We start from the raw sequence: 26,772 nt of genomic DNA, 5'->3' as shown, positions 1-26,772 counted from the left end.
TTATTATATTTCTTGTTTCCTTTTCCATATAAATCCCCCGAATTTTTGTCCATTCCCCTGCGGTTGTGCGCAGCCCACCGAGCTGGGTGACCCCACATTTCCCGGACCGCATCCTGCATCCCCGGCGTGGCCAGCACCGAGTCCCGCTGCCGGGAGCAGCGCCATGGCCGGGGCTGCCCGGAGCACGCAGCCGGTCGGGAACACGCTGGAGGGCTGCGGGCAGCTGGCCGGAGCTGGCCGGAGCGCGCTGGGCAGCCGGGCAGGCCGTGGCCGTAGCGCGCTGCTCGGTGCCGGTACCGCAACCACCGGGACCGGAGGGGCGGCCGGGACCGTTCAGCAGCAGCAGCAGCAGCCGCGGTCGGTGCTGTGGAAGCAGCCGGTACCGCCGGGGTGCTCGGTACCGCGGAAGCAGCCCGGGATGGCCGGGAATGTGCAGGCGCTGCCCGGCCGGGATTGGCTGCGGGGAATGACGCCCAGCACAACAAAGGTGGAGTTGGAGAAATTCCATTAAAAAAAATTAAGAGAGAGAGAGAGAGAGAGAGAGGGAGAGAGAGGGAGAAGAGAAAGGGAGCGGAGGGAGGGAGGAGGGGAGGAAGCTGCCCCTCGCCCGCCCCGCCGGGCAGAGCCCCCCCCGCCGCCGTGTCCCGGGGCCGCGGGGCGGGCAGGAGCGCGGCCCCGCCGTGCCGTGGAGGCCCGGCTCGGCTCGGTTCGGCTCGGCCCCCCTCCCCCCGCTCCCGCTTCCCCCCCCCCCCCCCATATTTTTTTTCCTCATCTATTTTTTTCCCCACTCTATTTTTTATTTTTTTTTTTTCTTTATGCAAACGCCGGCCGAGGATTGTTGCACATGTAAGGAGATTTTTTTTTTTCTTCCTCCCTTCCCCCCCCCCCCACCCCCACCCCCCCTCCTTTCCCTCCTCTTCTCCTTCCTCCTCCTCCTCCTCCTCTTTTTCTTCTCACCACAGTGTTGCAAAAGCAAAGAGCAATAAAAAACCCGGCGGAAAGCGGCGGCGGGGCGGCGGGGCTGGCGGGGAGATCCCGGCGGATCCCGGCGCGCTCAGCCCGGCTGATTGGAAGAGCGAACGCAGCGCCATGGAGGCGGGGGAAAGCGCGATCGTCTCTGCGGGGACTGGAGCGCGTCCACGCCCGGGGCCAGCGCTGCAGAGCTGGCCGCCGTTCAACCGCCGCTCCCCCGCCCCGGCCCCGCCGAGCGAGCCCCGAGCCCCCGCCGCCCCCCAAAGCGGCGGCCCCGCCGGTACGTGCCCGCGCCGGGGGAGCCGCCGCCGCCGTGCCCCGCCGCGCCGCGCCGTGCCCGCCGCCCGGGCTCGCCATTCGCCGCCGCGCCGCTCCGCCGGCGGGGCTGGAGGAGGCGCTTTGTTCCTCCCCGGGCTCCCGCTGCCGCCACCGCCACCGCCGCGCTCCGGGCTCGGTAAGGCGCTCCGCCGCCGCTCCGACGGCAACGGGGAGGGGGTCGCGCCCACCAGAGCGATTTTTTAAAAATTATTTTAGATAGATTGGTGAATATAAAAGAGAGGATTATATATATATATATTTTTTTTTTTTAAGAAAGGCTGGTTTCGCGCAGGCCCCGCGGGCAGGAAGCCGCCACCGCCGGGGCTCGCCCGCCTCGCCCGCCCGCGGGGGGCACCGCGCTGGGGCTCGGGGCGGGGGGCAGCGCCCGGCTCGGCGGCCCCGGTGTGCCCCCCCCTTCTCTCCCTCCTTTTTCCCTTCCCTTCCCTCTCCTCCTCCTCGCTCCCTCCCTCCTTCCCGCTCGCCTTCCCTCCCTCCTCCCCGGTGCCGCAGCTGGATTTCGGGGGCAGGCTTCCAGCGCTGCCCGCTTGTTTTTCCCGAGCCCGGGTGAGTCCCGCGCCGCGGCGGGAGCTGGGCGCCGCGCTCCGCCGGTGCGTGCCGGGGCTCGGCCGACCCCCCCCGCGCTTCATCTCTCCTTAGCCTCGCTTTATCCTTTCTTTATCCCTTTTTTTCTCCTTATTTTCTTTTTATCTATATTTTTTCTCCCGCCCCCCCCCCCCTTTTTTTTTCCGCCTTTCCCCTCCTTCCCTTCCTTTCTTCCCTCCGGACCGGGAGCGGGACTCCAGCCCCCCGCTGGGTGGGTGGGTGTTTGCGGGCTCGACGAGGGGTCGCGGAGAGAAAAGAGAGGGGTAAGAAAGGGAGGAAAGGAAAGGAAAAACGAGGAAAGGAAAAGCGAGGAGGGGGCGGCGGTGGGGAAAAAGAGAGGGGGGGAGGAGGATCGGGTAGGAGCCGCTCCCCGGGGGTCGGTGCGGGGAGGTCGCGCTGCCCTCGCCCGGCTCGCTGCAGCTGCCCGGCCGCCCCCAGCCGGGCATCCCCGCCCCCCCTTCCCCCTCCTCCTCCTCCTCCTCCTTCTTCTCCTTCTCCTTCTTCTTCTTCCCCCAGCGGCTCCGGCGGCGGGGTTGGGGCTGCGGCGGCTCGGTTAGAGCTCCCCCCCACACCCCCCCCCTCCAACCTCCTCCCTCCTTCTTCCACCACCACCACCACCTCCTCCTCCTCCTCCTCCTCCTCCCCCTCAGCAGCCCGGAGAGGTGGGTTTGTCTCGGCTTTATAACCGCGGGTGGAGGGGAAGGAGCGGCGGGCGGAGGCGGGCGCAGCCCGGCCATTGTGTGCCGCGGCGGAGAGCGGCCGGTAACGATGGGGGATGCGGGGGGGATGCGGTGAGGGGGGGGGACGAAGCAGCGCATCGCATCGCTCCGGGGGACCGGGGGTGCGGAGAGGGGCGAGGGGAGCGCTCCGCGTTCCCCCGGCCCCTCTCCGCACCCCGAGCCCCCGAACTCGCCTTCCATTGTCTGCCCGGGTGTTGTTGGAGGGAAAGGAAAAAAAAAAAAAAAAAAAAAAAGAAAGGGTGGGGGGGCTCAGCTCGCTGGCGCCCGGGTGGGAACCGGGGGCGGGGGAGGCGCCGCCGGGGCCGCCCGCGCTCGGTCCCACCCGGTTCCTGCTGCCTGGTGGAGGAGGAGACTGGAGCTGGCCGGCGGCGCAGGGCATGTGCGGGCTCCCCGCCTCCGCCCGCCGGCCCGGCCCCTTCCTCCCCCGCCTCCTCCTCCTCCTCCTTCCCCCCTCCGGGCGCGGGATCCGGTCCCCCCCCGACTCCCCCGCGGGGGGATCCCGCACCCCCTCCCCGCGCCCCCCCCCGGGGATCCCGGTGCGCGCGCACCGCCCCGCCCCGCCGTGATCCCGTGGATCCCTCCCCCTGTCGCGATCCCGCCTTTCGCGACACCCCCACCCGCTCCCCCCCCGGTTGTGATCCCCCACTCCCGCCCCCGGGCGATCCCCGGTTTCACACCGCCCGGGGGCTGGGCTTGATCCCACCCCAGGCGATCCCTCAGCCAGCCCCGGGGGTGGTCCTAGATCCGCCCCTCTTGGGGGTTGATCCAAGCCTGGAGCGGTTCCCCTCATGCCTTTAGGATTCCTTCTGCCCGGGTTCATCCTCCAGCCCACGCTGGTGGGGTCTGTACGCCCCTCATCCACCCCCAGGTGATGCCCCAGCACCCACGTCCCTCAGCCGGTCCCGGGTTTGTCCCCGGCAGGGCCTGCAGCCCCACGGGTGTTCCAGATTCCCCCTCCCAGCAGCTGATGTCCCCCAAGGGCCAGCCCGGATCCTGCCTGGGGGTTCTACACCCCGGGGCCGTCCCCACTGCCCTCCCAGGGTGGTCCTCCCTCAGACCAAGGGCCTGGTTCTCACACACCCCCCTCCTCCCCAGGGGACCCCCTCCTAGCCTGGATTCTCCCTGGGATTCCCACAGGCCCAGCCCCTGCCCAGGCCTGGGGCCTGCTCCCCCCAGGCCTGCGGCCTGTCCCTCAGGGGGATCCCCGGAGGCCTCTGGCCCTATCTGCCCTCCAGGACCTCCCCCAATGGAATCCCTAATGGGGATCCCCCCAGTCTACCATCCTGCCACCCCCCCCCACCAAGTTTTGGGGTCTCCCTCCCTGGATTATCCTTCCCCACGGAGCCATAAGATCCTTCCTAATGGGGTCTGGGGGGATACTTCCCCTGGAACCTCACTGTTGAAATACTTTCCTTCAGCTTGTTCTCCTCCCTTGGCAGACCCCTAAATCCCCCTGAGGTCCCCAGATGCTCCCCCAGCTCCCTTGGATCTGCGGGACTGCTCTCTTCTCCAATCATGTCCCCACCTCTGGTGAGGATTTTGCCAGATCTGTGGTGGGCCTTCCTTTGAAACCCCCATTTTGCAGTGCGGGGAGTGAACCTGCTTAGAGAATATTCCTTGGAGCCCTCTTGACTCACGTTCTCTTGATCCTGGGTTTTGGATCCCACCAACCTACCCCAGGGAGCCACCTTGAACCTGTCCCCTCTGGGATTTATTGGGATCCCTCTCAGATCCTACCGCCCGCTTGGGGGACAAACCCCTGGACCCTCCTCCCCTTACCAATGTGGGGCTCACATCACCATGAAGGATCCCCCTCCTGGAGCTCTCCCCAAACCTCAGAGGGATTGCTGGGTAGGGGTATTTCAGCACCTCCTTCACCCAGGAGTGGAGAGGATGGACTGATGCCTGGATCAAGTTCCCCCCACTTCGTGTTAGGAGTTGGGGCCCCCCTGTCATGGTGGGGATGCCTAGCAGGGTTCTCCCTTTCCCTGCAGAGCTGTGCGGGAGTGATTTCGGGAAGAGGGTGAGGAGGGAGCCGGCGGGACCGTCCTGGGCACAGGCAGGTGGAGGATGAACGGCGAAGCTGAGTGCCCTGCAGACCTGGAAATGACAGCTCCCAAAAACCAAGGTGAGTCCCTGACAGCCCCCCCTACATACCGGTGCTCCCAGAGGAATTCCGCTGCCACGCTTAATAAATAAACCTCAGAGCTGCCTTTTTCTTGGAGGGATGGCAGAGGAGAAGGGATGGAGAAGGAGGAGGGATGGAGGATCTGGGATCCCGGAGGCAGGGGGGAATCTGCCTCTCCGAGTTTTGATCCATGCGGGGAACACACATGCACATGTACGAGCACGCAGATTGCTGCTCCCGTGCACCAGCAGCCCCTTGGCACTGGGATGTTCTTCTGGGGGTCTGGAGTTTTGGGGAAACTGGGGGGGGGCTGGCACAGAGGTGCTACCCTCCCTGCTCACATCTGGGCTGCATTAAAAGCTGAGCTGTTACCTTGGGCCTCCAGCTTCCAGACCCCAGCGTGACATCAGAGCTTCAACTTTTATTGGAAAAGAGTCAGGAAAACAAGGGGAAAAAAAGAAAGATGTTTATTTAGGGCAGCTTGCAGGGCTCTGCTACTCCACCCCTCAGGAAACCCCCTGGGTCCTCCCCCAAACCTCTGGAGCACTGCCCAGTCCCTCACACCTGCCAGGTCCCCCCACTTTTCCTCCTTCCTTGCTGCAGTCGGGGTTGTTGCCTCGAGCGAACCTGGCTGGAGCACGTGTCCTTCTCCGGGACTTTAGATGGATTTAATTACACTGGGGCAGCTTTCCTAATATAGACCAGGCCTGGCCGGTGCCAGGAGAGCCGGGATAAATCGGTCCCAGGGCACAGACAGCTCCATTCATCCTGGTGGGTGAACGCCGCAATTCCAGCGTTTTCCAGCATGCCCCAGGTTGAGGGAGGTGGAACAGAGGGATGGAGGTCTGAGTGTGGGGGTCCCTGTTGTCCTCACCCTGCTGCCAGTGAGGATTTTGGGATGTTTCCACTGGTTTTTATGTATTCCTTTGGGATGTGGTTATTCTGGCTGTCTGCCAGCGGGGGGTTCACACAGGGCCAAAGGTCTCTGGGTGTTTCTACATTCAAGGGGGAAACCGAGGCACTGGGCTTGATCCCCATCAGGTTTGGGGGGTATCTCCTTCCTTTCTCTGTCCCTCTGGATTTTTGTGGCTGTGCTGCTTTTGGTAATTCCTCCTGATTTCTGCAAGTAAAGTTGGCACCAGCTTCCCAGCCCTGTTCTGCCTCATTGGTCCTTGCCTGGGAGGCCTGCAAAGTGGATGGGGAAAACAGGAAGACAAAATTTGGGGCTGTGTTCTCCCTCCCCCAGCTCTGTAGGGAATGGGGGTTTCCCATCTTTTTTGCCTCTTCTTGGTGTTTTGCGATGAAACCAGGAGGATGGAGACACACCTCAAGCCTCTGGGTCCTCACTTACCAGGCAGGCTCTTTCTATTTTCTCCCTTCATATTAATTGAGGTCACTAGGGACCAGCTGGATCCTGCCTTGACCCCCAACCAGGCAGGTCCAGGAGGGGAAATGCGATGGGGGGATCGCATCCTGGCTATGCTCCCTTCCTCAGGTCCCATATGTCCTTTAACATCCCTTGCTTGGGTTTGGGATTCTGGAGGAATTGCCTTTCCCCAGACCCCTATCAGGGGCAGAAGGTGGAGGTGTGTTTTTCCTCATGTTAAGTCTTGAGTCGAGGGAGAGCTGCAGCTGGATATTTCTGGGAGGTTGGTTTCATTCCTGGAGATGGAGGGAGAGATTCTCCACTCAAATCCATGATGAGCCACTCCATCCCCATCTCCTCAAGGTTCTCTGTCCCACTTTCCCCATCTCTGAGGTGCTCCATGTCCCTTAGGCCACTCCAAGCACCTCAGCCTTCACCTGGCAGAGATGTGAGGCAGGGAATGCCGTGGAATCCCAGGTGCCCATCCCGGGATGAGGCAGCCAGGGCTGCGTGGGCGGGTGGCTTCAGGCTCTGCTCCTCCTCCAGCCCATCCCCAGGGAATTTTCCTTCCGCTCCCAGGCCCCACTGTGTTCCCCAGGGCCACCCATGTTTGCAGAGCACCCTGGGCTGTGCTCCCCAGATGGCGTGGAAGCTGGAGCAGGGAGGAATTCCCCTGGCAAGGAAGTAGCCCCGAGGTTGGGGCTGGGATATCCTGCCTGCTGCCTGCCGCAGCACAGTGCTGCTGCATGGCCTGGCCTCACGGTCTTTGCCATGTGCCCATCCCACCATGCCAGCAGCATGTTCCTGTGGGAGCTGGGGATGTTGGGGTGACAAGAACATCATTCCTAGGCTGTCAGGGACCCCTCTGTGGGACGGAGAGGGCTGTGCTGGGCTCTGCCCCCCCTCAGTTTGTGATCTGGGAGCTTTGACCTTGGCAGAGGTCACTGTGGAGCTGGGCCCAGGTGATCACAAAGCTCTCCGAGGTGCAGGAAAAGCAGCACTGAGGTTTTCCAGTTAGAAAGTGGGTTTCCCTGCTTCCTGCTTGACTGGAGAGCTCATTGCTCCTGTGTCACTCCAGGGTAGGAAATAACCCTCTGCTCCCGTGCACCAGAGCCATCCCTTATCTGATGGTTTTCTGGGATGAGCGAGTCTCTCTGGTTTGCACAGAGTGGAATTTCTAGCTTTGCCCAGATTGCTTTGGCCCATAGAAAGTTGCTGGAGGGTGATGGAAACAGCCACGTCCTTTGATCTTTAATCCCAAGAGGCAGCATGTGGAGATTACGTGTCCTGGCGTGCGGTGCGGAGCAGCACGCTGGGAGCTGCAGTCCCGGAATCCTGCCGGGAAGGGAAGGGAAGGGAAAAGGCTTCCTGCCCCTGGCTGATCCTGTTTCTTGCTGCTCAGACCGCTGGTCACAGGAGGACATGCTGACCCTCCTGGAGTGCATGAAGAATAACCTGCCCTCCAATGATGGGAGCAAGTTCAAAACCACCGAGTCCCACCTGGACTGGGAAAAAGTGGCTTTCAAGGACTTCTCAGGGGAGATGTGCAAGATGAAGTGGATGGAGATCTCTAATGAGGTAATTGACACCACATGGGGCTTTGTGGGGGTTTTGTGACCGGGTCCCAGTGTCCTACTGACATTCCTGGGGCTGTTGGAATTGTCCAAGTTGGGTGCCCAGAGCCCTCAGCCATTGGTGCTGGCACCATCCTGCTACTGTCAGCATTGTGACACCCTCAGAGGGGCTGGGATTGGTCATTTTTGGGGTAGCATTACCAAACCCACTGGGTTTCTGCTATGCCAGGGATCTGCCCTGTCCCTTCTTCAAGTCTTTGTCTCTTCATTTCCCACACAGGTGAGGAAATTCCGGACCCTCACAGAGCTCATTATGGACGCTGAAGAGCACGTGAAGAATCCTTACAAAGGCAAAAAGCTCAAGGTATTGGGCAGTTATTAGGCTCAGTCCCTAAAGGGTGACCCCACACTTGCCCAGGATGGGGGCCTGTCGCCCCTGTGGCACCTCAGATCCCTGTGGTTCTGCCATGGGAGCCCCTGCCAGCACCTCCCTGCCTGTGATCCCCATGTCTGGCTGCCTGAGGCTCTGGAGGCCGCAGCGCTGGGTCTGGGCCAGCTCCCGGGTACATTTAATATGGCTGGCTCTACTGCTGGCAGCCTGCAGCCAAGTTTAGCTCCAGAGGGGCTGGGAGCTGCCATCCTATTCCTGGCCTGCCCAGTGCTTTCAGCTGGGTGGTCCTGGGACAGCTGATGGTCCAACCCTGGGAGCTGGTTCCCATCCACTCCTCCTGCCCCAGTGTCCCCTCTTGCTCTGTGCTGACAGCTCTGCATGGCTGGAGGCCATGATTCCCAGATTGCCAGCCATGGGATACTGCAGTTTCTTGCTGAGCCCTTGTTCCCAGCAGTTTCCCCCCTCCTTGGCTGCCATGCCTGGAACCATCAGGGCTGGATGGAGCAGGTGCCCTCAGGACTGGGCAGCCTTGGGTTTGGTGGTGCTGCCAGCTCCATGCTCAGTGTCCTCCCCTCTGCTGTCTCCCCAGAAACACCCCGACTTTCCCAAGAAGCCCCTGACTCCCTATTTCCGCTTCTTCATGGAGAAGCGAGCCAAATACGCCAAGCTTCACCCCGAAATGAGCAACCTGGATCTCACCAAGATCCTGTCCAAGAAATACAAGGAGCTTCCCGAGAAGAAAAAGGTATGGAAGGGGGTCAGCAAGCCCCTTCCCACCAAATGCCTCTGTGTGATGGGCTCTGCTCAGCTCTTCCACTAAAACCAGCAGAGCTCAAGCCCTGCCTGGCTTAACCCAGCTCTCAATGGGACAAGCCAGGTGTTCCTTTAGTCCTGTCGGACCTGTAAGACTTCCTTGGCTTTCCCTGTCCTGGTTCCCAGGATCCGTGGGGTGGAGGCTGGTTGGGTCTGTCCGTGTGTCCGACTCTTCCCGACGGACCTGGATGGTGGCTTTGCCCTTGGGTGGATCTGTGTTTCATGCCAGGGTTAAGGCACACGCCCCTCTCTGCCACCCTGTCTGGGTGAGGGACACAGGGACAGGCTCTGGGAGATGCTGGGAGCAGAGATCTGCCCACCTTGGGAGATGCCAGAGCCTGGGCAGGGCTTTGGGGAGGGCCCAGCTTTCACTCTTGGGTCTCCAGTAAAAGTCCAGGGCACAAGTCCTGCAGTGCCCTTTCCCAGGGCTGCTGGGGTACACAGAGAGGGGAGGCATCCAGCTGCTGGGTCTCAGGCAGGCTGGAAATCCTCTGCAGGAGCATTCCATGGGTTGGGGAGCCCTTGAGTCCCTATTGGGATGATGGGATGCCCAGCCAGGTCAATGAGGATGTATCCTCCTGCCCGTTCCTGGTGCTGACGTCCCTCTCCACCTCTGTGGTGGCTTTGTGTCCCCAGATGAAATACATCCAGGACTTCCAGCGAGAGAAGCAGGAGTTTGAGAGGAACTTGGCGAGGTTCAGGTGAGCAGGCAACCCCTCCCTCCCATATTTCCTCAGGCCTCTCCAGGCAGATCCAGATTCCCCTGCTGTGCATAGCTTGTAGAGAAAGCCCTGATGGGCTTTTGTCTTGAAGAGGGAATTCAGCAAAAAGAAAGTGAGGAAAACGTGTCTGAGAGCATCCCTCCTGCTGGGAGACTGGATGAGAGGGAGAGCAGAGGACCATCCATGCTCTGGGGGTCAGGGTCTGCGAGGTGGGAACAGGAGCCCTACCACCAGCACTGATAAAAGCTGAAGTGTCCCCCCAGTCACTCCAGACCTTCCCCTTGGATGTGATTGCTGTGATCCAGGTGGATCCTGATGTTCCCAATGACCTGCTGCTGCTTCAGGGTTGCAGCTGAGCCCAGGGATGCCTGTAGCCAATGCTCCCCGAGGAGGGAGAAACTTAAATCTCTCCTAAAACCGTCCTGCTTTAAAACCCCCCAGTACCTGAGCCCATGGAGGCTCAGCCCTGCAGTGACAGTCACCCTTTAGTAGGCAACTTTAGGGGTGCACTCCTTGCCTCTGCCACCTCCCTGACGCTCTCCCTTCCCCACCTCCCTGCCTGCTGAAGGGAAGACCACCCGGATCTCATCCAGAACGCCAAGAAATCCGATGTCCCTGAAAAACCCAAGACCCCGCAGCAGCTGTGGTACAACCACGAGAAGAAGATCTACTTGAAAGTGCGTCCAGATGTGAGTACGGTGGGTGGGAGTGAGTGCGAGTGTGAGTGCTGGGGGTCCTGGACCCCGCTGCTGGGGTGCAGGAGGGGGAAGGGAGAGAAGCATTTTAGGGGGTCGGGATGGAAGACACCGCTAGGAGCTCCTGGACTGAGGTAAGAAGGAGTTCTGCACACCTGGAAGAGGTTCAGGGATCCAGCCCCCACTTTTTGCTAGGAAGGGGTGACCACAGCCTGAGTCAGGACAGGAAAGGATTCCAGCACAGACGTTCACCTCTGGCCATGCCCCCCACTCCCACACACACCCACGGCTCCCAGCCACCCCGTGCCGGGTGCCGTCAGGCCCCACCAGGCCACGCCATTTTTTTGTCATTTTTTCATATTTTTTCATTCCTCTATTTTTTTTTGGATTTTACCCCTCTGCCCTCACCTCTGGCTTTGGGTTTTCAGGCCACCACGAAGGAGGTGAAAGAGTCGCTGGGCAAGCAGTGGTCTCAACTCTCGGATAAAAAGAGGCTGAAATGGATTCATAAGGCCCTGGAACAGCGGAAGGAGTACGAGGTAGGGAGCAGCCCCGCCCTGTCCCCTCCACACTCGTCCCAACATTCACTCCGAGCTGCTCTGCATCCCAGCCCTGCGGGGCCTCTCCCGATAGCCAGCGTGGGGGTTCAGGCAGGTCCTGGCAGGTCCCTAGTGAGTCTGAGCCCTGCCTCTCCAGCCATGTGCGGGGCAGGCAGCAGCGTCCCCAGGCACAGGATTAGGGGTAGGCAGCAGCATCCCCAGGCACAGGATTAAGGCAATGGTTGGCTTCTCTCTCATCCTCCTCCGGCCCCACAGGCGGGCGTGGCAGCCCCTCTGACCATTCTCCATTCCCCACAGGAGATTATGAGGGATTACATCCAGAAGCATCCGGAGCTGAACATCAGCGAGGAGGGAATCACCCGCTCCACCCTCACCAAGGCGGAGCGGCAGCTCAAGGACAAGTTCGACGGACGACCCACGAAGCCACCCCCGTGAGTCCTGTCCCTCCTGGAGCCACGACCTGGCTGGATGCTGGTTCCTGCCAGCAAGGAAACTGGACTCTGCTGGGCTTGGGGAGCCCAAATAACATCTGGGAGCACTTCAGGGGTTAGATGGGGTTTATAGGACAAATTTCTTCATTGTCAAGCCTGGGAACAGGGTGTCCAGGGCAGTGGTGGAGTCACCATCCCTGGAAGTGTTAAAAAAGTGTGGATGTGACACTTCAGGACATGGTTTAGTGGTGGGCTTGGCAGTGTTAGTTAATGGTTGGACTAATAACCCTAGAGGGCTTTTCCAGCCTTAATGATTACATGATTCTGTGATGAACCCTTTAAACCAGTCCTTAAGTATACATCAAATACACATTTTGGGGAGAATCTGAGCAAGGTTTACAGAGGTACTCTGGCTTTTAGGGGGTGATCCAGCACAGGCACTTCACTTCCTTGCCTGGTACAACCCAACTCGGGGGTTTTGGGGAGGCTTTTGGTACCAAGCCAGCTCCACAGGGTCAGGTTTTCCCTAACACTGGGTCCCTCTGTGGGTTTTTCAGGAATAGCTACTCCCTGTACTGTGCAGAGCTGATGGCAAACATGAAAGACGTGCCCAGCACGGAGCGGATGGTGCTGTGCAGCCAGCAGTGGAAGCTGCTCTCCCAGAAGGAAAAGGATGCCTACCACAAAAAGTGTGACCAGGTGAGTGGCTGAGGATGGACAGCTGCGGGGAGAGGCAGGTGGGCACCAGTGCTGTGGGACAGGAACAGTGGGATGGGAGAGTCTGGGCTACAAACATCCCTGGAAATGAAGCCCTCACCTTTCCTCAGTCCCTGTGCCAGTCTGCATCACCGATTCTCCCTGAGGCCCTCGGTCACCTCCCTTGATCCTGTGTGGGACAAACAGGTGGTCCAGGTGAAGGGTGCCAAGGGATTGAGGCTGGGTCAGGGGCTGCAAGGGTCAGGGATGGCGTGAGGGATCTCTGTGTAACCACACATCTCCATCCCCCTCCAGAAAAAGAAAGATTACGAGATCGAGCTGCTGCGCTTCCTGGAGGTGAGTGATGAGGGGGTGCTCAGCCATCAGGTGCTGGAGATCCCAAATCTGGGAATGGGGACCTCTGCCCAGGGACTGGGATGCCTCAGATGGGGGGCTGCCCTCTCTGCTCCCCCAAAACATGTCTGGGCTCAGCCCTGGGTGCTGTGTAGATGGTTGCGCATAGCCTTGACCTTCCAGCTGTCCTAGTGCCTGACCCAGTGTCTTCCAGTTGGGTTCTGGGAGGAGAGCTGGGGTGAGCAGAGGACTGGAGCTGGAGGGGAGGGTGTTCAGTGGCTGTGGCTGTGCAGCCTCTCGCTTCCTTCCTTGGCTGGGGCGTGGGCGGGGGAGCTGCACCGAGGCCACCCCAGCACCGTCCCCGGCCCAGGGCGGATGTGACACGGCCCCGGCTGCGGCAGCAGGGGCACCGGCTGGAAAACCCAGGGGTGTGCCCAGATCCAGAAACCTGCCCACCTGCTTCCACTGAGAACCAGCTGAGCTTGGGGGAAGGGACACTGCCCAGATAGGGAGTGACAGCATGAGGACCCTCAGGCTGTACATGTGCAGTTCCTACACGTGGTCCTGACTGGGACAGGATTTAGATCAGGATGACCAAGTGCATTAATTCCCCTTCCCCAAAGTTCCTATTCCCCAGTTGCCTCAAACCCTCATTAGCACTGGGCTGTTTTAACGATGTCTCCTCCTGTGCCACCCAGAGCCTGCCTGAGGAGGAACAGCAGCGGGTGCTGGGTGAGGAGAAGATGCTGGGCAGCAACCGGAAAGGGGCAACGAGTCCTGCATCGAAAAAATCCTCACCAGAGACCGGCAAGGTGGGAGTGGCCCCGGGAGGGATGGGGCAGCACCTGCCAGAGGCTTGGGATGGGGTTGTGCATCTCAAGGGGCTTTGTGGGCTTTGGACCCTGCATGGGCTCGCCCCCCTGACAGCCCCGTGTGCCCCCCTCAGGCCAGCTCAGAGAAGCCCAAGCGGCCCATCTCAGCCATGTTCATCTTCTCGGAGGAGAAGCGGAAGCAGCTGCAGGAGGAGCGGCCAGAGCTGTCGGAGAGTGAGCTGACCCGGCTCCTGGCCCGCATGTGGAATGACCTCTCCGAGAAGAAGAAGGTTGGTTCCCTCCCCATATTCCTCCATCCCCATCTCCACTGCTTCTGTGGGCATCTGGGGCAGTCCAGGGGATGCTCCTGTCCTTGTCCCGTACCAAGGGGCACAAACGACCCCTGGAGCATCACAGTGACCTGTCACAGAGGTGCCAGTGTTGGCACTGAGGACACCACTGGCCATGCCTCCCCCTCTCATCACCTGGGGGGTCAAAACCCACCAGACAAAAGAAACCCCTCAGCGGGTCCTTGAGCCTCATTTTCAAGGCTTTTGTGGTTTTCCTGATGGAGGGGAGTCCTGAGATGGGGTTGGGGCTGGTGGGGGGCTGTCAGTGCTGCTGTGGGGACAGTGCTGGGGGAGCTCCGGTGTCCCGTGGTGTTTGGGGGCTGTGCCCCCCTCACCCAGTGTCCCCCTCACCCCATGCCCCCTGGCCAGGCCAAGTACAAGGCACGGGAGGCGGCGATGAAGGCGCAGTCGGAGAAGAAGCACGGCTCCGATAAAGAGGAGCGCGGGAAGCTGCCTGAGTCTCCCAAAACTGCCGAGGAGATCTGGCAACAGAGCGTCATCGGGGACTACCTGGCTCGTTTCAAGGTAAGGAGCGGGCTGGGAAAGGGGTTGGAGGTAGGATGGGATCATCACTCCCACCAGCAGGAATTCCCACGTGAGAATTCTCTGGCTCTCACACCTGGATTTGGGCTGGGAGCCATGAGGAGGATGGGGGTCACGGGGGGAGCAGTGCCCCAGCAGCAGTACCCCAATGTCCCAGAGTTTTTGGGTGCATCTGATGCATCGTGGTGGTTCTGTCCTACAGAACGACCGGGGCAAAGCACTGAAGGCCATGGAGGCCACTTGGAACAACATGGAGAAGAAAGAGAAGCTGATGTGGATCAAGAAGGCAGCGGAGGATCAGAAGCGATATGAGGTGGGTCCCTGCCCCCTCGTGTCCCTCACCATATCCCTTAGCCAGCAGTGCCCCTCTCCTTGACCCTCTATCTCTCCTGTGGCTCAGAGGGAGCTGAGTGAGATGCGGGCCCCTCCGTGCTCCACCAACTCCACCAAGAAAATGAAATTCCAGGGAGAGCCAAAGAAACCCCCCATGTGAGTACCTGGGGTATGAAGGAACTGGGTCTGGCTGTGCTGGTGGGAACAAGCCTGGAGCAAGAGGAGAGAGGGTGGCCTGGACCCTGGTGTAGCTGAACGGGGGTTATGGACACTTGGGTTGTCTGTGCCCACTGTCCCAGCCCAGTCCCTGTGCTCTCCCTGTGCAGGAACGGTTACCAGAAGTTCTCCCAGGAGCTCCTGTCCAACGGGGAGCTGAACCACCTCCCGCTGAAGGAGCGGATGGTGGAGATCGGCAGCCGCTGGCAGCGCATCTCCCAGGGCCAGAAGGACCACTACAAAAAACTGGCAGAGGAGCAGCAGAAACAGTACAAGGTGCACCTCGACATCTGGCTCAAGGTGGGTGCTGGATCCTGATGCCTGCTGGGAGACTCTGGGATCCTTAGGTTTTGGGACTGATGCTCGGCATGGTCTCTGTTCCCACCCCTCCTCCGAAACCACCAAGATGGTTTTTTGACATTTTGTAACTTAAAAGGATAAAAGTTACATACATGAGGAGGCTGTGCCCTGTGCTAGAGCCCTTCCTGGCTCCATCCCTAGTTCTGTTCCATCCCTGACTGTGTCCCTGTTCCCACAGAGCCTCTCACCCCAGGAGCGGGCTGCATACAAGGAACACATTTCCAACGTGAGTACCCATGTGGCACTGCTGTGGTGGGATCCCAGGAGTTTGGGAGTGGAATGGGGTTGCCAGGGACTGGGCTGGAGAAGCTGGGGGCTTGGGCTTGGGGCAGGGTCAGTCCTGGGTGAGGTTTGGGTGTGCCACACTCCACAGAGCCCCTCCAGTGGGGATTTGTCCCCGTGGCAGCTCAGCAGTGGAATTTTCTCAGGGCTGGACACTGGGAAGGAGCTGAACTTGAGCTCTAAAGGGTTTGGTTTTGTTCCCACAGAAACGCAAGAGCATAGGGAAGATCCGGGGTCCCAACCCCAAGATGAAGCCAACGATGCAGTCCAAGTCGGTGAGTCACAGCAGCCCCATGGGGCCACCCAGGGCCCCTCCCTGGGGACCGTGTCAGGGGGGACCCACACCCCTTGTTTGAGGCATCCTTTGTGCTTCCAGCTGCCTGCCCTGTCCTCGAGACAGTAAACTTTCCCCAGATCCCTGCTCAGAACCCATCCAGGTGGGATTTTGACCCCTGGTATCCTCTTGGGGACCCTTTTTGGTGCAGTTCTCAGCATGAATGGGGAGAGGCTCCCCATTTCTAAGGAAGGTGTGGGATAGGGAATCATCTGATGTGCTCAGGGGATGGAGAAACCCAAAGGGGGATTGTAAAGGATGGGGTGGGAGCTGCACCCATGGGTGTGGAGGTCCAGGGACTCACCAAGTCCCTCCTGTCCTGCAGGAGTCAGAGGATGATGACGAGGAGGAAGAGGAGGAGGAAGACGACGATGAAGATGAGGATGACGATGATGACAATGGTGACTCGTCAGAGGAAGGCGGTGACTCCTCAGAGTCCAGCAGCGAGGAGGAGAGCGAGGACGGGGATGAGGTGAGGCCGTGGCATGGGGAGGGCACGGGGCCCCCCCTCACCCTCCCCTGGGCTGGGGGGCACCCGCAGCCAGGCTCAGATAGATCCGTGGTGGAGGAGCCCCGGGAAGGAGGGGGACGTGGGGAGGAGAAGGGGAGCAGGATCCCCCCGGTATTCCCGGGGAGGGCACGAGGAGCAGCTGCGGGGCATAGTCAGGAGCAGCCTCGGGACATAGAGGTGCGGGGGGATGTGCAGAGCCCCCAGTGAGCAGAGAAAAATCTCCTGTCTTTTTCCTGGTGGAGATACTGAGTCTGGTCTCGGCTCCGTTTGCGCCAGTGTGAATGCCGAGTAAGTCACCAGAGTCAAAGCTTTACACCGGTGCAACTGAAATCAGAGTATGCTGGATGGCGCTGGGGCCAGAAACCGTGTCCGTGCCTTGTGCTCGCCACCGGACAGGTGAGGTGTTTCCAGCCCCTCGCTGGTCTCAGCTCACGCCTCTTCCTTCCCTGGCTTTAGAGGGGGGAAGCTGAGGCACGAGGCGGGTCGGGTGGCCTCCCTCGGATCGTGTAGTGAGGCAGTGGCAGAGGTGAGGGCAGGACCCCGTGTGCTGCTCCGGCACGTCCCCCCCAGCACCCGAGCTGAGCCCTTGCAAACTCACTCCTGGCTCCTGCCCGGCGTCCCTCCTCCTCCTCCTCCAGCCCCAGATCCCCGGGGGCAGCGGTGGGAGGGTGGGGGTCACGTCCCAGGGGAGGGTGAGCAGGGGACAAGGAGGTGACAATGGACTAACCCCGCCCTGACCTCCCCCTCCTCTCTGCCACCCCCCTCCCAGAACGACGAGGATGATGAGGATGAGGATGACGAGGACGAGGATGACAACGACTCCGAGGGCAGCAGCAGTTCCTCCTCCTCCTCGGGGGACTCCTCCGACTCCGACTCCAACTGATCGGCCAAGCTCTTCGTAAAGTCGTTTGGTTTCTCGGTTTCGGTCCCAAATCCCCCCTGCAGCCCCTCCGAATCCTTCCTCCTCTTCCTCCTGCCCCCCCGTGGGACCCCCAGTGCGGGGAGCGGGGGCCAGAGGGACCCCTCCACCAAGCTCACACTACGGAGGGGGATCAGGGGCTGCTTCCCCCAGGCTGGGGGCGAAGACAGAGCCCCCCACCCCTGCCCCCTGCTTTACTCCTGAGGGGAAGCAATTTTATTTTTTGGAATTTCACTCTTTCCAAGGGGGTGTCTCTCCATCCCTACCCCCATAACCCTCTCGCTACCAGCTCTGAACTTTCTAGAAAGAGAAGAAAAACACAGGAAAAAACCCAACAAACCAACAACACCCCCCACACCTTTTTTTTAATTAAAAACGCCCAGAAATGGGAGGAAAATCCCCTCGCCCCTCCGGCAGCGGGCGCGGAGCACGAGCCGAGGGGCTCAGGACTCAGCCGATGGGACAATGCCTACTTGCGACCCCCCCCTACCTTCTGCGCACCCCCCCAGCATCCTGGGCGTCCTCCCCACCCCCCAAAAAATCCTTGTACAGTCTGGAAGCTGCCCTGGGATCTGCCTGGGAACTCCACATTCGCGGCGCTTGGGAGCGGGGCCAGGGACGGGAGCCGGGGCGGTGCCCGGTGTCCCCGGAGCCCCGCGGTGTCCCCGGAGCCCCGCGGTGTCCCCGGTCCGGGGGTGGCAGTGGCGTGGGGGGGTGTGGGTGTGTGTGAGAGCGTGTGAGTGTGTGCGGGGGGGGGCACCGGGGCTGCCCCCGCCAGGGGCCGGCGGCTCAGCGTGACCAAGGGGGGGCGCGGGGTCCCCCCCGCTCTGTTGTCGGTGGTTGTCGTGCTGTTGTATTTTATTTTTTATTTTTTTTTTTGTTTTGTTTTTCCTTTTTATAAACCAAGAAAGATCCATCTTTTATTTTTCATTTCCCCCTTCCCATGTCTCCCCTGACCCCTTTCCCTTGGTCCTCCTCCCCCCATTTTCCTCTCTGGTGATGCTGCTCCTCTCCTTCCGTTCCAAATCCTGGGGGGGGGAACCAGAGCTCCCCTTGCCCCAGTTAATCCCAGTTACCACCAGTTCATGTTCCCCCCCCACCCCCCCACCCGGGAGGGTCTAACCCCCCCGGGCCATGCTGTAAATATTGGTGTGGTTTGGGTTTATTTTGGGGGGTTAATGCCCCCTCCGTGGGAGGGGGATGGGGCCGTGGGGACCGGGGTGGGTGCATGGGGGGCCTCTCAGGGCCCCCCCCCTTTTTTTAAGCAGACACGAGCACCAGCAATCCCACGGCACCTCCTTGCAGGGTTCTGTCCCCCCATCCCGTGCCACCCCCCAAAACCCCACCCAGTGTCATTGGGGACCCCCCCCAGACCCCCACTCTATTGTGTGGGGGGGGGCTCAAGATTTGTTCTTTCTGCCCCCCGCCCCAGTCCTATCCTTGGAGTGGAGCTGGGCTGGGGGACAGGATTTGGGGTCCCCAGAGAAGGGGATGGGGGACTTGGGGGGATTTTTTCTCTAGGGCTGTAATTTAGCCATTTTTCTCTTCACCCAAATCTGTGCAGGGTTTGGGGGAGCAGGAGGGGGGGGCCCTGCTGCAGATTTAGGGTTTTGAGTCCCCACCCCCCCAGCTCCGTAACCCCCCCCAGGTTTGCTGCTCTCAGCACCCCAGATCCAGTCCCCACGCAAAGACATTGGGGACCCCCTCTATGCTGAGGGGGAGGTGGGAGCAGCACCCCTCATCCTGGCCTCAGTTTGGGCTGAAAAAACATCATTTTGGGCAAACTGACCCCAAAGCTGGGGGAAAGGGGGTGAACCCGGGTGCTCCCGCACGGACAATCCCCCCGTGTCCCCCCGGGACCGGGGCCCCGAAGAGAACCCAGATGGTGTCGTGTCCCCCCCACCCCGTCTGTCTGTCCGTCCCTGTTTCCCCCTCCCACTTCACCCCAATCCATTTGGGATTTTCCTTTCATTTTCTTCCCAATTTTTAATCGCCACCCCTCCCAAAATCCCCTAAGGGGAACTCCCCCCATCCCTTTTTTTCTGCTGAATGTACCCAGCACTGTCGTGTTTTAGTGGATGTGTTTTTAGTACAAAAAAAAAGACAAAAAAAAATTTAACCCCACCTTTCCCCCCCTCTACCTTTTTTTCTGTTAAAAAAAAAGGTAAAAAAAATGAAATAATAAAAAAGAAAAATTCTTACAGCGCCGACAGTTTGGGAGAGGGGGAAAAGACGTTTGCGCTGCAAGAGAATTCCTGAGTGCATTTTGGCACTGCCACAAAATCCCGGGATCCTTTAGATGGAAGTTCTTGTGAATTACGTTAAAAAAAAAAGGCAAAAAAACACCAAAAAAAAAAAAGGATAAAAAAAATCATCTTTTTTTTCTAATATTTAAAGAGTGTTTTTGTAGGTTTAAAAAAAAGACAAAAAAAATGAAGAAAAAAAAAAAAAAAAAGAAAAATAATAATAATCCCGACTCGGAATTTGTACGGCTGAGCGGGATGCGGGGGTTGCGTCCCCGGTTTCCCGGGTTGCTTGGGGTTTTGGTTATTTTTGTTTTGTTTTGTTTATTTTTGAGTTTTTTGGGGTTTTTTGTTTTTCCTTTTTTTTCCTTTCTTTTTTTTTTGTATAATAAAGTGAAAAATAATGTTTCTGTTCTCATGTCATTACTATAAAAAATAAAACTTTAGGAAAAAAAAAAAAAGGTCAAGTGTGAGGAGTGTTTTTCCTCCCTCCTGTGGGATCCACTTGGGGGGATCCACTGAGGGATCTGGAGGCATCCGTGGATCTGGAATATCACCGGGATGTCGTAGCGGGGTCTGCCGGGAGGAGGATCGGGGGTAGGGGGGGGGTCTGCAAGGCCAGGAGGGATCCATGGGAATGGGGGAATCCCTGGGGTGGGGGATCCGTGGAGGGGGGAACCACACGGACAGGTGAGCTGTGGGACCGGGGGGGTCCCCGGGAGTGGGGGCAACACCGGGAGAGGGATCCATGGGGCACCGGGGGAGGGTCCGTGCCGAGGGTCCCCGCAGGGCCCCGCCCCTTTAGACTCCGCCTCTTTAGGCCCCGCCCTCTCTGGCTCCGCCCCCATCGCGCCCCTACCCCGCGCCTCTGACGGGGCCCCGCGCGGCGCCGGCGGCTCCGGCCCCTCCCATTGGCTGCGGCCGCTGACGGCGCCTCCCGATTGGCCGCGGCTTCGGGGGCGGGGCAGGAGCCGTGCGCGCGCCGGGCGCGCCGCCCCGCCCCTCCCTCACCCCCCTCACCCCCCTCGGCCGCCGCCGCCGCCGGGCGGAGGCACCGCCAGGCCCGGCCCGGCCGCTCCGTCCGCTCGGCACGGCCCCGCACCGGCCCCGCACCGGCCCCGCACCGGCCCCGACCATGGCGAGTCGCCACCGGGCCCCGCGCCTGAGCGGCGGGGGGCGCTGACCCGGCCCCGCCCCGCCCCGGCGGACCCTCCGCTCCGGTGAGTGACCGCCCGAGCCGCCCCTCCCGGCCCGGAGCTCCCGCTCTCCGAGGCCCTGCCCGGCCGTGAGGCCCCGCCGCACCGGAGAGGGGCCCGCTGACCCCGCCCTGGGGGGCCCCGGGACCTTCCCCTCGGTTCTCGGGGTCCCCGCGATCAGCCCGGGGCCATTCCCGGGACCCTCCCCGGGACCGCCCCGCCTGTGCCCTCCCACCCCCCGGCCGAAGAGGCCCCGGAACCTTCCCCAGGTCCTGAGCCTCCCTTTCGCCCTCCCTGGCTCTGTACCTGAGAGCCCCCAGGGCCCTCCCAGACCCCCCAGACCTGTTGGGCACTCCTGACATCCCCTTATAACCCCTTTCCTCCCCCCCCCCCCCCCCCCCCGATTCCTCAGAGTTCACACAACCCTCTCTGGGCCCCCCAGCACTATGTGAGACCCCTCCCCCCCCGGCCCTGAGTTCTCCCTTTCCCCCCCATTTTCCTGTTCTTCCATCCACTCCCATGAGCCCCGGGGCCCTCCCTTGTCTCCCCCAGACCTGCGAGAGAACCCCCTGAGCTGCCCTTAACCCCCCTTTCCTGTCTGCCCCCCCGACCCTCCTCTCCTGAGAGCTCCCAGGACCACCCCTGGACACCCAGGTCCTGAGAACCTTCCTTCCTTACCCCCAAACCTTGATCCTGAGAGCCACTGGGCCCCCCCAGCCCTATGGAGACCCCCTGAACCCCTCCCTTCTGCCCCTCCATTTCCTGCCTCAACCTGTGGGGTCTTGGGGTCTGAGCCAGTTCCAGCCCCTGTTTCCTCTTTCTGCTGTGGAAGGAAGAAATCCTTGGATCAGAAATCCTTGGGGTGTTTATGGGGATGTGGAGGCCCCTCTTGTGTCCCCCTCATCCCTATGGATGGTCAGAGCCCCCCTGCCCCATGAGAGTCAGGGGTTCCACTGGTCAGCACGGTTGGGTGCTGGGGATGTCTGACTATGACTTTGGGGTCTTTAGACTCCCATTGTGGGGGGGGAAAGGCCAGGCCCCATGTTGGGGGGACACACAGTGGTCCCCTCCCTGCCCTGTCCCCCCTCCGTCTGCTGCAAGGGAGGGTGATGCAGCAAAACCCATTCCTTTTGGGAGGGGACAGTTTGGGGACACCCCGAGTCCCCTGTGTTCTCCTACAGCCCAGAGACAATGGGGGGAGGCAGGAGGTGAATTTGGGGTCCTTGGGGGGTTTGACATTTCTGTGAAGGCTGGGAATGTCCCTGGCTGGCCTGAGAGCTGGGGGACAACAGGATGGACACGGGGGGCACAGGTGACGCCCCACCCTTGGCAGCCAGTGTCCCCCAATGGCCTGAGGGGATCCATGCCAGGCTGGGGAGGGCCATGACCAGCTGGGAGAACCCCAGGGCCCCACTTCACTCCTGGATGGTTTAACCCTGGGACTCTTTCTCTTGGGTACATCCAGGATGTGCACTAGAATTTTGGCTGGGAAGGGGGTTGGGAGGGGTCTGCAGGAGATGGTTGAGGTGCCAGTGAGACCTCCCCCCGTGCCCCCAGCCCCCTGTGTCCCGTGCTATGAGCGTTCAGCGTGACTTCTCTGCAAGCAGCTGCAAATGAAAATGGAGGATATGTCTTTGTCTGGCCTGGATAACAGCAAACTGGAGGTGAGCTGCTCATTCTGGGGGTCTCTCTGTCTCCTGGGGTGTTCGTGTGTCCCCCCTGTCCCTAACAGCCCCCCTGGGCCCCCAGGCCATCGCACACGAGATCTACACGGAGCTGGTGGAGGATGCCTGCCTGGGGCTCTGCTTCGAGGTGCACCGGGCTGTCAAGTGTGGATACTTCTTCCTGGATGACACAGACCCCGACAGTATGAAGGACTTTGGTGAGCCCCAAAAGTCCCCCAGAGTCGGGGTGACTGATGACAGCCCTTGCTGCCAGAGGGGCCATGGGGAATTGGTGGTCCCCACACACAGGGATTTGGGTTTGAGGGGGATTAAACATCCAAATGTCCCCCCAACAGTGACCAGACTGTTCCAGAGGGGTGAATGGGGGGAGTCACTGAACCTCAAAACGAGGTGCTGGGGCCCTGGGTGGCACAGCTGTGGTGGGAGTGTGGGTGGGAGTGTGGTGGCAAAGACCCCCTGGCAGCACTGCCACTGTTTTCAGCTCCCCTGAGTCCCACTGAGGCTGTGGGGAGGCTCTGGCAGCCCCAAGAACCCCCCTAGAGCAGATGCTCCGGGTCTCAGGGCAGGATCTGAGCGTGTCCCCCCGCAGAAATCGTGGACCAGCCGGGCGTGGACATCTTTGGGCAGGTGTACAACCAGTGGAAGAACAAGGAATGCGTGTGCCCCAACTGCAGCCGCAGCATCGCGGCCTCGCGCTTCGCCCCTCACCTGGAGAAGTGCCTGGGCATGGGCCGCAACAGCAGCCGCATCGCCAACCGCAGGTGGGACGGGCTGGGGTCCCGTGGGGACACCGAGGGAGCTGGGACGGGCTGGGGTCCCGTGGGGACACCGAGGGAGCTGGGACGGGCTGGGGTCCCGTGGGGACACCGAGGGAGCTGGGACGGGCTGGGGTCCCGTGGGGACACCGAGGGAGCTGGGACGGGCTGGGGTCCCGTGGGGACACCGAGGGAGCTGGGACGGGCTGGGGTCCCATGGGGACACAAAGGCAGGTGGGATGGGCTGGGGTCCCGTGGGGACACTGAGGCACGAGGAGGGCTGAGGATGGCTGGGGCTCCTCCCTGAGGTGTTGTGGATTTGGGCACTGATGAGCCTGGGATGTGAGTTCGGTGTTTGGGTCTCCCCAGTCCTCCCTTTCCATCGTGGGGTTGTCCAGCTTGGTTCTGCCCTGGAGCTCCTCTTGTTCCTCCCTGCCAGTTTGTTCCTCCCAGGAAAATGAGCTGGGAACTCCAGCTGCCTCTGCCTGGGTGGCTGCTGGGGATTCCTGTCTGAATCTCTGGGGTGCAGGGGAGGACGTGGGGCAGAACCCAACCATGATCTCGCTCCCCTCCCCACTCAGGATCGCGAGCAGCAACAACCTGAACAAGTCGGAGAGTGACCAGGAGGACAACGATGACATCAATGACAACGACTGGTCCTATGGCTCTGAGAAGAAAGGTGGGGAGGGGTCCTTGCTGTCCTGAAGGGTGAGGGACACATCCTGCCTGCCCCCTGGCCCCTGAACCTCACTCCTGGGTGGGTTCTGGGTGTAGGGGGGGAGCAGCTGACTGTGGTGGTCCCAGCCCTGGGGAGGCTCTGGGCTTGGGGCTGCATCCACGGGAAGAGGTGAAATCTTCCCTTTCTGTGTCTCTCCCCATAGCAAAGAAGAGGAAATCGGATAAGGTGAGAGGGTGAGGGATGCAGGGAGGGTGGGGGGCACGGGGAAGACACAGGACACCCCCAACACTCCCTCTCGTTGCAGAACCCCAACTCGCCCCGCAGGTCCAAGTCCCTGAAACACAAAAATGGTGAGGGGGTGGGGCTGGTGCCTCAGGGTGGGGCTAAAAATGGGGGAGGGGCTCACACAATTGGGGCGGGTCTTGGATGGGTGGGGCACATGTAGGGGTGGGGTTATTTTGAGTGGGTGGGGCTCTAATGGGTGGGGGCTGTGGGGAGGCGGGGCTCTCCCTGGCTGGGGCCGGTGGGAGGGGGCCCTGCGGGTCCCAGGCAGGCCCAGGCTGTGGGCAGCACCCCCTTCACCTTTCCTCCCTCCCAGGTGAGATCGGTGGGAACCCTGATCCCTTCAAGGTGAGCCTGGGATGGGGGACATGGCTGCCAGTCCCTCCTCTGCCTCCCCAGGGGCCTGTATGGCCCCCCAGGAGGGTCCTCCCAGCCCTGACCCTGCTTTCTGCCCCCTCCCAGTACAGCAACTCGGCTGGTATCAACTATGAGACGCTGGGCCCCGAGGAGCTGCGGACACTGCTGACCACGGTGTGGGGCTGGGGGGGTAGGAGGGGCCCCCTCCCAGCTGGACAGGGGAGCACCGCCAGGGAGGGGACCCCTGGGAACTCTCCCACTGGGGCTGGTTCCAGGCTGGGAATGGGGACATACATCCTGATTGTGGGGCAGTGGGACAGAGCACTGTGAGACAGGGGTGCCCAGGGCTGGGATGGTGCAGGGGTCACTCACCTGTCCCCCCAAACTCACCTGTCCCCCCAAACTCTCCTGCTTGTTTTTCCCTCCCCAGCAATGCGGGGTCATCTCTGAACACACCAAGAAGATGTGCACCAGGTGAAGCCTGGCCCTGCTCACTCTGGGGAGCTCCCCAGGGTCCCCAGCATGCCCCCGTGGCTGTGGAAGGGGGAAGCCCCATCTCAGTCCCGTGTCTCGTCCCCAGGTCCCTGCGGTGTCCCCAGCACACGGATGAGCAGCGCAGGGCAGTCCGGGTTTACCTCCTCGGGCCCTCTGCGTAAGTGGCTGCAGACCTGGGGTCCCGAGGTCACATGGAACTGGGACTGGGGGGCTGCACGGGGTGCTCAGGTGGGACTGGGGACAGGGACAGCCCTGGGGAGGCCTGGAGAGGATGGGAGCCCAGGGCTGAGGTTGAGATTTGCAGCCCCGTGGGGTGGTGGGGGCTGGGCTGAGTCCCCGGGCAACCCCCTGGCATTTGGGAGGGTTCTGTCCCCACCATCCCTCTGTGACTTCTGTGCCCAGGTCCCTGCCCGAGGCTGAGGGTGCGGTGGAGAACGACAGCTTCGAGGTGGCCGAGAGCCAGGCCCTCATGAGCCGCCTGCAGTGGGACGGCTCCTCCGACATCTCCCCCTCCGACTCAGCCTCCTCCAAAGCCAGTGAGTGTTCAGGGGCTGGGGCACAAATCCTGGGGCACAGACCCCTCTGAGGGGCAAGTCCTGGGGCATAGATCACTCTGTGGTGGCAAAACTGCCTGTTGTGGCATCTCCCCAGTACAAGAGGGGTTGAACAGATTGTGGCTGCAAAGCCTGGAGCACCTTGTCCCCCACCTGGGAGAGGGAGGAACATTTTGGGGTCTTGACCAGAATTGTGCATTATACACTCTGTTTTGGGGCCCATCTCCTCCCTGACGCTCCCATTTCTTCCTTTTCTCCCCTCGCCAGGTACAAACAACTCTGAGTCCCGCAAGACCAAGAAGAAGAAGCCCCACCTGGGGCTGGTGAGCAGTGCCCCAGGGCTCGGCTCCAGCAAGAAGAAGAAGCCCAAGCCCCCCGCCCCACACACCCCCAGCATCTATGACGACATCAACTGAGCCCTGCGGAGCTGGGGAGGGGCAGGACGGACAGAGGGACGGACAGGGGCCAGGCCAGCCCCCGGGCACAACGCGGGTACCGGAGCACGGAGGACTCGGCCACTGCTGGAGTGGGGCTGGATTTGGGGAGCCTCCATTTGTGCCCCCCTTCCTCCCCCCCGCCCCGGTGCCTCTATTTATTCTGTGACAGTTTTTGTACGCGGGGCTCCTGTTGGGGCGTCTCCCCTGCACATTGGACTACAGCCCCTCCTTTCCCTCCCAGCACCCCAAACCTCCCACACCTCCTCCTCACTTACCCCAGTGGGGTGGGGGGCACCTGTACACCCTGGGCAGGTCTGGGCCTGGGTCAGGGGCGTTCTAAATCCCCCCTGTTCTGGGGTGAGCCCCCCACTCTGGAGCTGCCCCCCCACCTTGCCCTGGGCTGGCACTTGCTGGTCGGGCTGGCTCAGGAGGGGAGGTCACACGGGAGGGGGTGTTTCCCACTCAGAGGACAAGTGGGCACCCTGTCACCCCCCAGATCTGTTCAGCTGTGCCTGCATTCAGCTGTTGGGGGTCTTGGAGGCCTGGCAGTGCCCACACAGGGGGGGTAACAGGGGGCTGCATGCTGCATCCTTCATGTTTGGGGCTGTTTGGGGGTGGGTCTGGGTGTGGGGGGAGCTGCTGTAACCATCCCTGTGCCAAACTGTTTGGGGAGGGGGGACCCTAAGCCCCAACCTGCCAGGGACCTCCATGGGGGAACTGGGCATGGAGCAGAACTGGGGGGAAAGCATAGCCTGGCTTCAGCACAGAGCCCCCCATTCCATGTCCCCAGGGCAGCTGTGTCCCCTCCACAAATGCTTGGGGACCTGCTGCTGCACTTGGGGGGGGGGTCACTGGGACACCCCCCCCAGCTCTGCTGGGTGTTTGCACCCCCCACAGGCCCTGCTTTTGTTGGAGGGGGCCGGGACCAGTGCCCCGCTGTGCGGGCCGGGGGGGACAGGTCCCTCTGGCTGGATCCAGGTCACGCCCTGCCATGGGACCCCTCCCCTCCCTGCAGCTCTTCTCCATGGCAGGGGCTGGGCTGGGGACAGAGTTGGCTCCGTCCCCT

At 61.2% G+C, this 26,772-nt stretch overlaps 2 protein-coding genes across 8 annotated transcripts; both read left to right on the top strand.

The window, feature by feature from the left end:
- The first annotated feature begins 1,385 nt into the window (after positions 1-1,385).
- Positions 1,386-19,674, top strand: UBTF (upstream binding transcription factor). 7 transcript variants are annotated; one of them, XM_062507875.1, is made up of 22 exons: positions 1,386-1,426; positions 4,628-4,761; positions 7,530-7,705; positions 7,982-8,065; positions 8,682-8,837; positions 9,542-9,606; positions 10,196-10,316; positions 10,751-10,861; positions 11,180-11,313; positions 11,871-12,012; positions 12,325-12,366; positions 13,062-13,175; positions 13,310-13,465; positions 13,895-14,050; positions 14,271-14,381; positions 14,469-14,557; positions 14,728-14,917; positions 15,156-15,203; positions 15,466-15,534; positions 15,919-16,065; positions 16,381-16,500; positions 16,874-19,674. In XM_062507875.1, the coding sequence occupies exons 2-22, from the start codon at positions 4,704-4,706 to the stop codon at positions 16,985-16,987; spliced, it is 2,403 nt and encodes an 800-aa protein (XP_062363859.1). In that variant the 5' UTR covers positions 1,386-1,426; positions 4,628-4,703; the 3' UTR covers positions 16,988-19,674. The 7 variants fall into 7 exon arrangements, with proteins under 7 accessions (XP_062363859.1, XP_062363860.1, XP_062363858.1 ...); XM_062507876.1 differs by lacking the exon at positions 1,386-1,426 and adding an exon at positions 1,767-1,854 and having other exon boundaries at positions 10,196-10,304; XM_062507874.1 differs by lacking the exon at positions 1,386-1,426 and adding an exon at positions 1,767-1,854.
- A 622-nt stretch (positions 19,675-20,296) lies between these two features.
- On the top strand, positions 20,297-26,297 carry ATXN7L3 (ataxin 7 like 3). The gene is made up of 13 exons (XM_062507881.1): positions 20,297-20,486; positions 22,020-22,126; positions 22,212-22,344; positions 22,737-22,908; positions 23,484-23,581; positions 23,784-23,806; positions 23,886-23,931; positions 24,180-24,211; positions 24,326-24,394; positions 24,651-24,694; positions 24,801-24,872; positions 25,118-25,251; positions 25,537-26,297. Exons 2-13 carry the CDS (start codon positions 22,076-22,078, stop codon positions 25,683-25,685), a joined length of 1,023 nt encoding a protein of 340 aa, XP_062363865.1. The 5' UTR covers positions 20,297-20,486; positions 22,020-22,075; the 3' UTR covers positions 25,686-26,297.
- The last annotated feature ends 475 nt before the right edge of the window (positions 26,298-26,772 follow it).

Source organism: Cinclus cinclus, chromosome 24 (assembly GCF_963662255.1).
Source record: "Cinclus cinclus chromosome 24, bCinCin1.1, whole genome shotgun sequence".
Taxonomy (NCBI): Eukaryota; Metazoa; Chordata; class Aves; order Passeriformes; family Cinclidae; genus Cinclus; species Cinclus cinclus.
Note: the sequence above shows the minus strand (reverse complement) of the source record. Positions and strands in the feature narration are given on the sequence as shown.